At 35.5% G+C, this 15,514-nt stretch overlaps 1 protein-coding gene across 3 annotated transcripts in view; it reads left to right on the forward strand.

Moving 5' to 3' along the window:
* The window catches only part of FUT8 (fucosyltransferase 8), a 70,271-nt gene that overhangs the window by 20,328 nt on the left and 34,429 nt on the right, over positions 1–15,514 (forward strand). For all 3 annotated transcript variants that reach the window (XM_059819533.1, XM_059819531.1, XM_059819532.1), the window contains one exon: positions 11,669–11,906. In XM_059819533.1, the coding sequence (XP_059675516.1) occupies positions 11,669–11,906 (238 nt within the window). The remainder of the gene's footprint in view (positions 1–11,668; positions 11,907–15,514) is intronic.

Raw genomic sequence — 15,514 nt, forward strand, 5'->3', positions numbered from 1 at the left:
CATTCAGTAACTCTGCCTTCTCTGCATCATCTGTCACCATGGCACCTGTCTCATTCAACAGCGGGCCCACGTTTTCTCTAGTTTCCTTTTTGCCTCCGATGTACTTGAAGAAACCCTTCCTGTTGACCTTGACATCCCTTGCCAGGTTTAATTCCAAGGAGGCCTTGGCTTTCCTCATTTCATCCCTGCATGCTGTGTACTGTAACATCCCTGCATACTGTGTACTGTAACTACTTTTCATGCTGACAAATATGACTGTTCTCTCCCTTTTTCTTTTCTTTCACCATATCCATTTTTTGTCTTATCTAAGCATGTATACATTTCTGGAGAGTAATTGTCTTTCTGTTGTATGTTTTACGGTGTTCGGGGCCTTAGTTCAAGACTAGAACCTCCAAGTACGTACAACGAATAGCAAAAGTAAAAGGAGTTTAAGAGAACAGAAGCTCAAAATTGAAGCATTAAATAAATGCTTACATTGTTTTCTAGTGAATTTGAAATAAATTTACTGAGTGAAGAGCTGGGAGGCTGGTGGAAACATTTTAGCTATATTGGATGCTCAGATTTTGTTGTACTAAAATGTGAAATAGAAATTTGTGATGAGCCTTCTCTCACTAAACTATTCTTTCTTTCATATGCTTACTGTGTTTCTTTTTATTAATCTCTTTTCAGATAAACATACCTAAAATTTTCAATCATTCTTCCTGTGTGAGAATTTATAATACCTTTAATTTTTAATTCCTCATATCTTCCCTTAACACTAATGCTTCACCAGCCTATTAGAAGGGAGCATCCACTAGCTGACAAATGACAATAGATTATTGATTTATAGAATAGCACCAAAATATGTTTTTTTATTATCTTGTTTTTTACGCAGTCTAAGGTATTACTTAGCTAATAATAGGTCTGCCTTGAGTTCATGTCACTACGGAGCTATTTAAAATTATGCCCAAGATTTTTAATTCAGCTGAATTTTGAAACTTGAATATGTTTTCTTCCACTGTGCTTACTTTAAATTGAGTTATCAATACAAAATTTCACTTGTCATGAGTCATGCTTACTTTGGTTAGTTTCTTCTGGAATTCATAACAATCTTCTCTAGACTTGACTAATTTAAAATTTTTAAGCATTTAATTTAGCAGCTTTGCTTTTTACCAGTTCTTCCATGTTTCATGCATGAAAGTACTAGTCCTGCTGTGTATTTGCCATTTCTTGCTCCTTTTTATAATCTGGTTTTGATCTTTGACCACACTTTGTCCCTTACTCTATGACTACTTTTGTTTCTTTGAAGGTAGTTTGCTAAAAGACCAAAAAGAAAAAAAGCAGAAAAATTACACTGTAGCAAGAAACTGTGGATAGGATCGTTTAGTGCCTACATATGTTTATGGATGATCATTTACCTCCAGGTATATATTATTACCATAATTCATATAAAAGATTCAAACTCCAAGGCACGGTAATTCTCAATGTGTGCAACATTGCCCAAAGTTGGGGTGGAAACCTAGCCAACTATTCAAAGGTAGAAAACCTTCTTTCTCATGCGTAGGTACTGTCTTTGAGATGGGTCATTCACATATACAACTACTACCATCTCTCTTTTCCTTTTTATTCTCATTCTTATGTCTGAAAAAAATCAGGGATACAATCTCTTGCCTACACGCCTGTAAGCCAAACATAAGCTTTTGGAGCCCTTCGAAAGATTAAAATATCTCCTGTCTTGAATGATTGTTGCAAGTAATGATCCAAAACTGGAATATGTCTGTGACTACACATTTGGAAGTCAAGTTGACTTATTTTCTAGTGTGGCTTTCAGGATTTTGAAGAGTAAAGGGCTGACAGTGAGTATGCAATGTAAAGCAGTCCATGGTCTGAAATTACACATGTACACCTCTATTCATAATACAACTATATTAAAAAATAAAATAAAATAGAAAAATCAACAACCCTTGTCCCCCAGCTCCATGCCAAAAAGAACTATCTGGAACACATTTGTAATTTTTTTTTGTGAAGAATAAAAGTACCACAGTTTTCTTTCTGGTACATGTTGAACAGTGACAGCTGCATTATTTTGGGACATCTTCCAGGGAAATCATTTAGCTGATGATTGTGAATAGTTATGACTGCTACTTCATTTGGAAGGCATTACCATAAATTTGGTTTAATGAGGCTGCATTTAGCTAGTTCCCTGTAGTTAGAACAACACTTAAAAAGCTAGGAGCTTACATTTAAGCAAAAGACCTTATTTTTGAGATGTTTGTTATCAAACGATTGATGAGAATGTGCAGAAGTCAGGCATGGGCTCCTTTAGTAATGTGTATTCTGGAAGTGGTAGAGTGACTAAATTATTATGAAGGTGGAAGTTTGTTTTCTTCCCCTTTCCTTTTGTGCTTATTTTTGTTTTATTTATTTTAGGAAGTTTGTGATTCAGCACGCAGTCTCCCAATAGCAGAGTATTTTTGTCTCCAATTTTTAAAAAAATCAAAACATTTTGTTCAACTTTGAAGGTTAAAAATATAAGCAGGTGAGAAGGGTTACTAAGCATTCAACAACATCATCAATTATAGTAGTCATAATTTGCCATATTTATACTATTTAGTTGGGGTTGTGTATGTATGCAGAGAAAAGAAAGTTGATTACAGGACTTTATTTTGAGGTTTCTGGATTTCCCGGTATTTTTGGTGATTTAATGTATGACTTAAATTTTTCTGTCTTAAAGTGTATCAAATCCTCTCTCTTTCCCTCCCATTAAAATTAATTATATATATATATCTATAACAAAAGTGCTCATGCTAAAATGACAACAACAACAAAAAAGGCTCTGGGCACTCTGTGTGTGTGCAAAGGGATGTACCCTTCACAACCGTAAATCTTGAAAAGTGTAAATCCTTCAATATTCCTTCAAGTGTGTCCTTCAATAATTCAAATCTAATGTGTTATATCTTTTCCTAGTTATTCCACTTCACTCATGAGAAACAAACTGTAGTGTGTTGTGGCAGTTGTAGTGTGCTGGTGGTGTTGATAAATTCAAACTGATTTGAAACAAAGGCAAAAGTAAATTACAGAGTGGAAAAAATCTCATAGAAAATTGTCCATTAGTATTTACTTTTTTATGGGGAAGGAGAACATGAGCTGAAGGACTTCAGCTATGCATCTGTATGGGCACTGTTCTGGGAGAAGAGGTGATTTCTTTAATGGGCAGACCTTGTAGCACTTCAGTTTTCCTGTGATAGACTCAGCATCCTTAGGTTTGTTTGAAAGCTTTCTGTCATTTACTGCAAATGCATAGAATCCTGATAATTCACTTACTCAAGGAGAAAACTGTCATGAATGCCAGTTCTAGTTTCTGAATAGATTTAAGAAGCAGACCTAGGAATAGTTCACTATAATAGTCTCATCTTGAAATGATAAAGGCAAGATTAGATACTGGCAAGGCAAACAGTTGAAAAAGGCCAAATCCTTAAGCTTAACCGAGATGTGTTCCTGGCCACGAGTGCTGCTTGCTTACTTAGGTAGTATAGCTCCAGTCAGGGTTTACGGTTGTGAATTCATAATATTACAGAATTGCGGAATCACAGAATCATTAAGGTTGGAAAAGACCTCTAAGATCATCAAGTCCAACCATTAACCCAACACCACCATGCCCATTAAACCATGTCCCGCAGTGCCACGTCCACATGTTTTTTGGACACCCCCAGTGATGGTGACTCCACCACCAAACTGGGCAGCCTCTTCCAGTGCTTCACCACTCTCAGTGAAGAAATTGTACACACTTTGACTATGTCTTCTAGTTGTCTTAAACTTGACAACTATGTCTATTATTAATTTGGTTAAACGTCAATCATTTGACTTACATACACTGACTCATTTAATTATAAATGGATCCGTGCCGTTAGTGGTCAACAGAATTGAAAGGAGATAATGACAGTCATGTGGTTGTCTATATCTAAGGGGAAGTCGTTGAACAGAACAATTAATAGTTTCTGTCTCAGATTCATGTTTACTGACAAACTAGTAAGGCCTAAAAATGTAGCATGTAGCAGGTGATTATTGTTACCCTGTTACATTCTTTTCTAAGCATCATCAGTTTAACATTTTCTTAATGCAGATTTTTCTGCATTAAGAATAAGTGGTGAAGGTAGAGGCAAGAAGCTCTTAGTGCATCAACTGGAGAAGGCTGAAGTTTGCACTTACCCTTCTTTAGGCACCAAAGAATCCACAGGAAGGATCCAGTAGTTAAAAATGCATAGGAAACTTGTTTGTTTAATTTTGGTACTTCCAGAATTACTTGAATTGTCATGGGAAATGATGTTGTTTAAATAGTTAATAAAAAATTAAACTGTCTGTAAAACACATTTTGTCAAGTAAGGTTTCTATAACTGGCCTACTTCACGTTTGGAAGTGTGGCTTGAATTGAAAATTTCTTATAAAGCCCCAGGAGCTCTCTTGGGGGATTATGCCCAATCCTCCACCCTCCTATGCAACCCAAAACCTACTCATTGCGAGATTTAGTTATACTTTTGATGGATTCTCAGGACCATTTTTAATTTAATATTTATCTCTTTCATTTTCTTTCTATTTTACTACTATATATTTTAATAGTTCTGAATTACCTACTAAAAATCTTTGGTGGATTGAAATTTAAATGTGATTATATTTGTAATCTGACATTTTGTCCAGTGAGTGATCAGTGGGGTTTTTTTTTTTGGTAGTTGCACATCTCTGGCTCTTATTTATGTTTTTTGTGAACAGGTTCTTTCACTGTGTATTGAACCATCTTTACTGTCTGATATTGTAAGCTCATCTGTATTTTGCAGTTCTTTTCCCATTTTTGCCAGGTTGCTGAATTAATTGCACAGCACTGGAAGAGTGGTTTGATTCCTTCCCTGTAAAACTAGAAAAGAAAACTTAGGCATATGAGTGAATCTAAGCATTTAAAAAGTTAATCTTTTGGGCAAAATAGATTCAAAAGTGAAACAAAAGAATTAAAGAGAAAATAGCAGACAGCAAACCAATTTTTTTGACTTTTTGTGAAAGTTTAGAAGGGGACTGAATTGTTTCTATGACGCATGAAAATGTAAAAATGATTTGACTTTTGAATATGTCTTGAGACATGTCTTGGGTCATCTTCATTAAGTTACTTAGTAAATTCAGTATCTGAAAGTATGGTATTAGGATAATAACCACTTAATAAAGTGTGGTCACTGCTGATATCTATATGAGGTTTTCTCTAGAATTTTTACGTAGTGGATTGAGGAGCAGAGTGTGGTTAGTCCATCTGCATGCTGGGACGTTTTTCTTAGGCTGAAGCTTGTGTATCGTAGGAGCGTAGGTGCAAGCTAGAGGAATTAACATTAGAGGCAGATAAGGCTCCCTGTCTCTCAAATCAAATACATAATATTTCTGACTAGAAAAGGAAGAAAATTTTCTTCCAGCAGCTGGACGAAACCTGTGGGGTTTTTTTTTGGTCGTGTCATACCCCCCCGCCAAGTATTGAAGGGAGCCGGTATGAAAAGGAACCATTACAAGTGGCATCACAAAGAAAGGGGAATAGAAGATGGTGTGAATTACATTTGTGATAACTAGCATGAGAAATACCTTTCTTGACATCATTCTCTCTCAAAAATGGGATTTTTCCATGGAATTTGGGTGGGACTGTCTCCTCCAGCAGACTGTGTAGCATCAAGGAATAAAATATTTCTTGAAAATACAAAAAAGAACACCTTTGTTAATGACCTTCATACTGTGTTTATGAGACTACTTTGTAGCAGACTACTTGTGCGCTCCACTCTAATCTGTCTTGATTCATTGGATGAGAGTATATTCCTCTAAACTTTTTAAAATTCACAAACAACGCAGTCATTGCTCTTCTAGTAAAACGGATGGTAAGCAGCAGAGTTTACTTTTGCCAGTTTGTCATGTGTTTTGATGGCTAATTGCACACTTGAAAACAGTGGAGGGTGGTGAGGCATTGAAGCAGCACTTCTGACATCTTTCCCATCTGATCCTGCTGACTCTGTGAATAGGCTCACCAAGAGCCCTGGAGAAGAAGGTTCTTTGAGCACCGAGAGAAGTGGAAGATGGGGACTTGGAAATATTCCTAAGACTATTTTTACTCTAGTCAAACAATGGCAGGGAATGTTCCCAGGCACTGGAACATAATATTCTATACTGTTAAATTGCTAGAACAGTTCCTGGCATGCTTTTGACTCACATCAAGTAGTTTTCTCCCAAACAATTCTTTGGCTGTGTTTGAGACTTAGCACAAGACACTTTTCATAAATCTGCTGTATGTGGCTACCCTTTTTTAAGAGGTTTAGAAAGTTTAATAGCATGGGTGCAATCTTTTCTATGCCAGCTAGAATAAGTCTCAGGCATATTTGATTTACTACTGTAGATTTTGCCTATGTTTCTGTGTTTCAAATGATTATGCTTCTAACAATTTTGATGCTATTTTATTTTTGTTGCTATTGTTGTATGCTAGTAATCTGAATGTAAAAATACCACAAACTGATTTTTGGAGCCACACATTAGATTAAGAAAATACTGTGGTGTTTCATTATCTTTCAGCAGCAGTTAGTGGGGTGTGTTTTCATTTTACTCAAGAGTACTCAGTCACCCAATAGGAACAGAAATAAAAATGAACTCATGGTACAAATAATGGCTAGAGAGCATTATACCTATTGATTCTTTTGTTTAATATGTAGAATTATGTGAACAGGGATATGGTCTGTTCTCACCATTCTTGCTGATGGTTCCATTTAAAATATTGCTGTTTGTTTAGGGGAAAGATAAATACTCACTCAGTAATGGGTGTTTCCCACTATAGCTATAATTTCCCCTCAAAACTTTTTCCAGTTTTTCAGGTTTTTTACAAGACAATACTGATTTATTTTAATACTTCCCAGGATTTCAGTCTCTTTTTTGTTGTTGTTGTGTTTGTTTTAATTAGAGATAGAAAATTAAGACCAAAAATTGTTGCATTTTAAACAGTTTCTTTAAAATATCTGGCTTTAATACCAACAGTAGTCTGCAAACTTTGTGCTAAACAGCTTAAGACTAACAGTTGCAGAAGGATTTTACACTATTAACTCATACTCCAGTCATGTTATCTTTGACTGGATATTAAAATTGTAGATTGGTCATCTGCACTGAATTTTAAGTTACGTACATGGGGGAAGACAGTGTAATACACATACACATATACAGTTGACTAATACCTTTGAGTAACGAGATCTTGGAGTTACACAGATAATTCTGTGAAAATATCATTTCAGCGCTCAACAGTATTTAAACAATGCATCTGCATCAAGGATAGACTGGGCAGTTCTAGTCCCTTAGTGTCAAAAGGGATATAATAAAACTAGCAACTTGAGGAGGAAAGTAATGCGGATAATCAAATACACAAACTTGGTGTCTCTGAGAGTAAAGACTAAATAGATGAAGATTTCAGTCTAGTAGTAGAACTGAGAACGGGATGCGATACAGAGGGGGTCTACAAAATCTTGAGTACCCTGGAGAGCTTGAGTAGGGAATGACAGTCTAGTCTCTTCTAAAGAAGACATAGTTCAATACAAGACTCATACTGTGCTGCTTTTGCAGAATTAAGTTTAAGGTTGAATTTAAAAAAACTTACATATTTGGTGCCATCAGTCATAATAGCATAGACTCTGCTTCAGTTTCATTAGTCTTACTGTAAAGATTTATAGTGGCAGCATTCCTTCAGTGACCCATAGGTACTAAAAATAACCTTTAAATAATTTTATTTAAGTTTGATATGTCTCAGTTAAAATAGTTTTTAAATGGATGCAGGAGAACAATTTTAAATAAGTCTTATGAAGATAAAGTAGCTACCCAAGTCAGTTATTCAAAAGAAGCCATTCAAGGGTATTCCTTCAAACAGGCAAACCAATGAATGTTAATTAAAGCCAAGACTAAACACTACTACTTCTCTCATTACTAATGCAGTTTTGTAGGACTGCGATGTAACAGGTGATTTCCCAGCTCCATTAGTAAATGTCAGCCAGACTTCTGTACCTCCACTACACTCATATGGCCTGCGTCCCTCATTACAAAGGTTGTCACGTACTACAGAAGAGTTAGGGAGATCCATTTCTTGCAGAGAAAACCTGGATGTACTGCTTTCCTTGTAACCTAGGCAGGAGAGGTCATTTGCAGCCTAAAGGACTGCGAAACTTCTTAAGGGAAGAAGGAGCTGGAATCTGCCAGTGCTTGCAAGTAGGAAGTAATGGCATATTGCCTTTATTTGGGCGAGAGTTTAACTGTATCAATTTAGCGGAAAACCTGAATTTTGTGAGAGCAGCAGTGTATGCCCATGTTATTGGTGATGAAAGCCCACCAAATCCATTTTGCCAGTTATAAAAATCCACTTTTATTTTAGGTGACATGGAACATTCTCTTCCACAGAAATACATAATTTTAATCATTTTATAGTTCTGAAAATTTGGTACTATTTTCAGTTGCAGTGTTCGTGTAAGTAATTTTGAGAAAAATAAAAGGTGTAAACTCTGACATGGCTCGATAATCTAATCTACCTATTGAAGTAGGTTTTGGGTGATTGGTCAGTTGGGTTTTTTGTTTGTTTGTGTTTTTGTGTGAGTTTTGCTGGTTTGTTTTTTAATGCAGTTGTATGGCTGTTACATTACACGGCTTGACAATTCTGGAGGTCCCTTCCATCCCTCTCTTGATGATGTAGACAACTCAATTGGATATAAGAGTCTGTGATAAGCTGTGTAGTTAGGAATGAAAACAGAGTGCACTGCTCATTCAAATCAGAGATTTATAATCCTTTTTTGTGACTTTATGCCAGAAGGAAAAATCTTCTGTCACTCTTCACTGGTTTTAAAATTGACTGTTGTGTCGTTATCCTTTATCAACTCAATACCTTTGTGGGTTGCTTTGCTTGGCAGTTTTGCCTTATGAACACACAAGCCATTCTGATGCATGCAATGTGATTGCAATTTTTCTTCCTCCTCAATGGTTATTAATTCCACCTTTTCAGGAAATCCCAGCTGAAACTGCAATATATCTAAGTATCTCTACTTACTTTTTTTTTTAAGTTCTCAATAAATAATTTAAGCTCAAATACTGCCTTATCTTAAAATTTGAGTATATTCATTTGCAAAAAACACAGTCATAAAGAAATTAACTTAACTAGCTTTCTGTTTAAGTGACAAACTAATATTAATAGATATACTTTCTAGTTAAGTCTCCAAGTAATGTTAAAACCCAGGTAAGTGCATTATATCAACATTGGTAAGCAGTCACGGTATCAAATTATGTTTCTTTATCTCATTCCTACTTGATTTCCACAGTATTGTTAATAAGCTATTATAGGAAACTTGCGTTTGCATGCAAGAAAGTTGGAGGGGCACACCTTATCAAAGTTTACACAACTTCAAATATGTCATCAATTAAATGCTTTCATTTTCAAGAGGACACAGGCATCTGAAAGCAATAGAAAGTGTAGAAAACATTATCGATTGGTATTTTCTAAAAATTCTCAGAGATTATCCCTTTCAAAAGTTACAAAAAAGTTAGTTTCAATAAGAATTTTTGCTATGTGGAAAAAAATGCGAAGACTGTCTTACTAACATGCTTTATGACCCTGTTGGCCTCTCTAATGTATCTATTGTTCCTTTTTGCATGCTTTCTTTAAAATCAAGTTTTTTTAAATGTCTCAACAAAAGTATATTGCAAAACCATTAATTAATTTTAAAAACAAATTAAATAAAATTCTGTCTAAGCCAATTGATATGTTGTGACAGACTCGTATGCCCTATTTTTTGATAAATACATTCTGCTAATGGTTTACTTTTGGCCATAATAGTTCTTTTTACAATCTAGTTATAGTATGTTACACAATGGTATTAAAACTTTTCTGAGACACTCTGTATAAAGTATGAATTATTATTATTATTATTATTATTAAGGAGCAGTTAAAACATCGAGACACATCTTTCAAAAATAGAAGTAAAACAGATAAAGAAACACAAAATACAAATTTTCAGTTTCTACAGCAGAACACTTATGTCTGCTTCTGACAACTCTAAGAGAAAGAAAGAAGCTTCTTATATTTTTTTATTAGCCTAATATTTCAGTTAAAAAATAGCAACATAACAATATACGCTATTGTCTTTGGTTTTTGAGCTTAAGTCTTTTCTACACAGTAACAACAGCAGAAAATATTTCTGCTTGCACCTGCTATCATTGCACTTCATTGCGTGGTGTAAATATGTCTGTAGATTTAGGGAGAAGATGTTTTTTAAGGAATTCTTTCTTTGTGGACTTGCACACAGTACTAGAATAATCCTCTTTCTCACCTAAAAGACTGTGGGAAGTAGATTTGTTATAGTCTCAAAGATTAGATTTAGTCTCAAGTTATTCATTAGATTTGTGATAGCAAGAGTATGGATCTGAGGAACAAAAATTAGGAATTAGGAATTTATTTAATTTATTGTTTTTCATAGCTAGTTAGGCTTTGAATCAGATGTTTTGTCCTGAAAATGAAAAAAATCAAACACTGAAGTAACACATGTTGTGGGGTTTGTTGCTTTTTTCTTTTTTTTCCAGATCTGAACTATTCACCCCTCCTTTACACAACTGATTGTGCACAAAATAAAGTTTTTATTAAGTATTTCAGGACTCAGAATATTCAGATTATCTTTAAAGATCACTTGTGGGAGAGATCTCAGTTCTTCAGACGATGATTGTTGGTTTTTGGAAAGACCTGATTTGTTACAAATTTACCAAATATTTTATTTAAAGTTGTTTAGATGTGAGAGGAACAGAATTTATATTGACGCTCAAATATCAGTGTTCTTGCAGCTTACCTGGAAACTAACTTTTCATCCTAGAGGCTTCATAAAAAAAACCTTTTTGGAATGCAGAAGTATGTCTAGAGACATGCAAATATGAATGTATACAGCAAAGTACGGTATTTTACAGAAAGAAAAACTTCTGTAGGTTATATTGTTGTGTTGTCCCCATACCTAAAAATATTTGTTAGTTTGTACTTTTAAACACAGCATTCACATCATGTTGACGTTTGCCTTCCTTGTTGTTGTTTCTTGGATTGTGGAAGTGTAGTATATTATTTTACTGAGAGTGCATGCAGATTAAAATACTGTCTTTTATCAGTCTGCTCAGGCGTGTGTTTTATATTCTGTATTTGGGATGTGGTCAGTTAGTCTGGGAAGCAGTCCATTAATAAGCATTTGTTTTATTCTGTATGCTGTAGACAGGTAGAAATTTTCAGTTGGATGACATGCATGCTCCTTGAAGAGAACTAACAAACTTGGAAAAATACCAAAGAAAAAGGCATTCCAACACTGAGAATCATGTTGATGAAATGTGAATTCTGAGTCCAAATGTTAGCTTATTCTGACAGATTTACAAATGAGAAAGTAATTTAAAATCTTGACGGTATTCCATTTCTTCTAGGATAGTGAAGTACGTTCAATAACTGTTCATGTTCACAGTGAAGAATTCACATTAAATTTTCATGGAGCTGAAGCTTACTCATCCAGTTTAGTATGAGATGGATTATAGCAGGATGGCTTGTGTGATTTATGACATTTGTCAGTTGTTCAGAAAAAAGTATGCCTTTGTGTATATCTGCTCTTCAGCTTCACTTTTTCATCCATACTTACAGAACCCGAAGGATTGCAGCAAAGCTAAGAAACTTGTGTGTAATATCAACAAAGGCTGTGGCTATGGTTGTCAACTTCATCATGTAGTCTACTGCTTCATGATCGCTTATGGCACTCAGCGAACACTCATTTTAGAGTCTCAGAATTGGCGCTATGCTACCGGTGGCTGGGAGACCGTATTTAGGCCTGTTAGTGAGACGTGTACTGACAGATCAGGTACCACCACTGGACACTGGTCAGGTAAGACTTAATAACTTAAATGATTTCTCCTTGTTTTTTGCAGCTTCATTCCCATAGAACTATTTTGATACCTCTTTCTTTAATGTTACGTGGAGTGTAATAACTCTGACTGCAATTGTATACATAAGCATCTTTTAAATCTCATTTTTTCATAGTATTGAAAAAAATATTTTCCTTATTAAGATACCTCTGCTTTGGCAGAGACTTTTTAATACAAAATTTTTGTATTTCAGGTTTAAATTATAATCCTTCAGCAGCCTGCCTCTGTGTTGTGTGCCAGATATGAATCCAATTTTTATGGGAAGAGAGTATTAAATAGAGGCTGTTGTTGGTAAACTTTAAAACAATAAAGCATGTTTCAAATATAAAGCAAAAGAAATACTAAGAAAATGGTATCCAATAGTCATTCACACACCAACAAAATAATGAGATAATTGAAATAATTTTTAATGTAAACTGGAGTGACTGAAAATGCAGTTTGTAAAAACTGTGGCAATGTTACATACCTTTTTATTTGTAGATCAGTAGGTTGATCCATTCTTACACTAGGCTGAACAATTTTGCTAGAATAACTAGATGGACATTCATGTTTGGAGGATCAGATAGCTTTGTCTCAAAGTAAACACCATTCATTTTAATGGAATTCTTGCAGTCAGCGTCTTGAAGAGTTATTAACATCTGCATGGTTTTATAGTTTTTTCTATGTATTTAAAACATTTTCCAGGTATTTGTCAAAATTGAGTAGGTATACAGCACAACTGGAGGTGGCTGGCAATATGCTAACTTTTTGCTCTCAATTTGTGATAAATACTAGGAAGAATTTTTTAAGATTATATTTATGCACACATAGTTTTTATGTGAACAATTGTCAGCTTTTTAAAACATAGATTTTATTGACTCTTCTGCTTTTGTTAGGCATACTTATTTTTTCTAAGTCTGTAACTGGTACAGTGGGAGTTTATAAATGTTACAATAAATGCAGGGAAGACACAGTTTATCAAAAAGAACAGACTGTTCTTACCCAAGCCTAGGTAAATTTAGTGAGATGTCTTCATTGATAAAAGGAGATTGTTGGAAAAAGCATAATTAAACAATTGGGTTAGAGAAAGGTGGAATGTTAATTTTAATAATGTTTTGTATTATTGACAATTATAGTCCACATAATTATTAGATGAGTAGATAAGCTAACAATGGGTAGAGAATGGGCTAAGCTATGGACAAAAACAATTTAGAGTGGGAAACAGTAAGGGAGATACTGAGCCACTTTTCAGGCTATAGCTGTCTTATTTGTCAGCACTGATGCAAATTTTGATTGTTAACATGTGGCGCATTAATCTTATCCCAGAAAGGAATTTTTGCTCGGTAGTTCTCTGCTTAAGGAGAGATAAGAAGGATACTTTTTATTATCTATGTTAGTTGTGCCTACAGACTCAAGAATTTCTTTCCAGTATGTCCTGAAGGATGTATTTGGCAGCAACAGTAGTGACTTGGATTTCATTGGGACACTTAAAAAATTTCTAGGGATTTTCAGTAGACGATTGTGTAGACTACACTCATCTGTAAGAGACAGTGCACTGATGAGACATTATTTTCGCATACAGCTTTCTCGTTAGAACTACAGGAGCTACAGTATGACTTTTGCAGACCAGTACTGTCCCAGTGCCATAGAGACAATGTAGAGTTTGTCTGTTTGGATTAGCAAGCAGAGCTTTTCAATTCTGGGTTGGCAGAAACTGGTTCCCACCCCCACTGTCTTCATTCTTCCTGTTCTGTTGGCTACCCCGGATACACAGATTTTGGATGGTGTGTAAAGTTACATGCAGGGAAGAATGGCCAAATCTCCAAGTCATTAGAGACTGTACCCTGTACCCTGGAGTCACAAGAAGTATTGTCTTTCTTCATTTTTGACAGCTACAGGGTTACACTGTGTTTCAGGAGAACTCTGAACTAGTCACTGGGCTTGGAAATTAACACCGACGCTGAGAGGAAAAGAAAAATGTAGATGTTCATTTCTTCACTACTTGTCTTTCTATCTTTGAAATGGTGGAACGTGCGGCCAGTTCCATAGCTACTTGAAGACAGGGGAAAATTGTCTGTTCTGACACGTGTCTCAGGTTTCAGTTGTCATTCCACAGTGATTGTGCCTCTCAGTTTCTTAAATTATTGAAGTCCTCAAGCCTATGATAGGCAGAACTGATACTTTTCAAGGATTTCTAGTTACATATAGTGGAAGTGTCTGTATCTTCAACAGTTGCATTACTTGGAAAGATTGCTTTATAGTTGTTTTACTTCCTACTGAAAATTCTTGGGAATTGTGTAATATGCTACGGTTTGTTGGGTTTTTTGAGAGTGGTGTATTGTTCCGTTTGTTTCATTTGTGTTCTTTTTTTTTTCCAGAGAATCAATAACAATTCTTATTCATGTTGGATCCAATAGTAGTTGAAGATCTTTGTTATCTGTCTGATTAGCAGTTTAGTAAGGAAATGTGTCGTGGAGGATATGTAGAGGAAGGAGAATTGCCTGTGCAGTGGACAATTCAGTCCAGGGCCTATTTGAGTCCAGTCATAACAAGAATTAAACTTTGCAGAAATTTCCTTCATCCAACACATTGTATGTGTGTTAAGTGTCAACCAGATCTTGTAGTTCCCACTGTTGTCTCTGTGGAAAAGGTTTTACAAATACTTTTCTACTTCAAAATATTCCTCCAATTAGCTTTTTGTAGCTTCTTAGAAGGTTCAGTTACAATAACCTTGCTGAATTCAGAGGAAGGCAGGGTAAAATGTTATAGGGAACTGTAGTTTAGGATAAAATGCAGAAATAGTACTTGCCTTTCCAAAGCAAGCACACATCTCTAGTTCACTAAGCTAGTCTTTTGTCTTCTGTGCATGGTAAAGAACATTTCCAAGTCCTTCTTTTAGATACCGCACCGAGAACAATGCTGATTAAAAGCAAAACCTTTTAATCATGAATATAGCCAAACAAGTTCCCTAGAGAGGGTGTGCAGTCTCCGCCTTCAGAGGCTTTCAAGACCTGTCTGGCTGAAGCTCTGAACAACCTGGGCTGATCTCATGGCTGAGCCTGCTTTGAGCAGAAGTTTGGAGTAGGTGTCCTCCTGACCTATAAACTGTGTGATCTGGACAAACTTAGTAAATGAGTTCAACTGTGGGAAGTGTTGATTATGACTAATAATAACCCAGTCTTTTATCCTAATGAACTGGCACTGTCCAGAGCCAGCTGCTTTAGAAGAGGGTGGAAGTACCAGAACAGCAGGGAAGTAAGGGGTAAGCTGTGTCAAAGAGAAATGCCTACAAAGGGTCAGTTCCTCCTATTTTCATTACACGTATGAATCCTCATGCATGCAGGTGAATCTTACATCTTTCTCCATGTGGCTGATAGTCAGAACATACCAAAATCTTCAGTCTTCTCAATGGGACACTGCCTACCCAGTGCATATGGAATCTTAAAGAATTTAACTATTAAAGTCTAAGAGATCTCAAATTAACTTTTTCAGATTTACAAAATCCAAGTTACAGATTGGTGTTTAAACATACTTCTGTGTTTACACATTGAAACAACATTTACGCATTGAAATAACATCTGTTCTTCAA

Source organism: Gavia stellata, chromosome 7, assembly GCF_030936135.1.
Source record: "Gavia stellata isolate bGavSte3 chromosome 7, bGavSte3.hap2, whole genome shotgun sequence".
Classification (NCBI taxonomy): domain Eukaryota; kingdom Metazoa; phylum Chordata; class Aves; order Gaviiformes; family Gaviidae; genus Gavia; species Gavia stellata.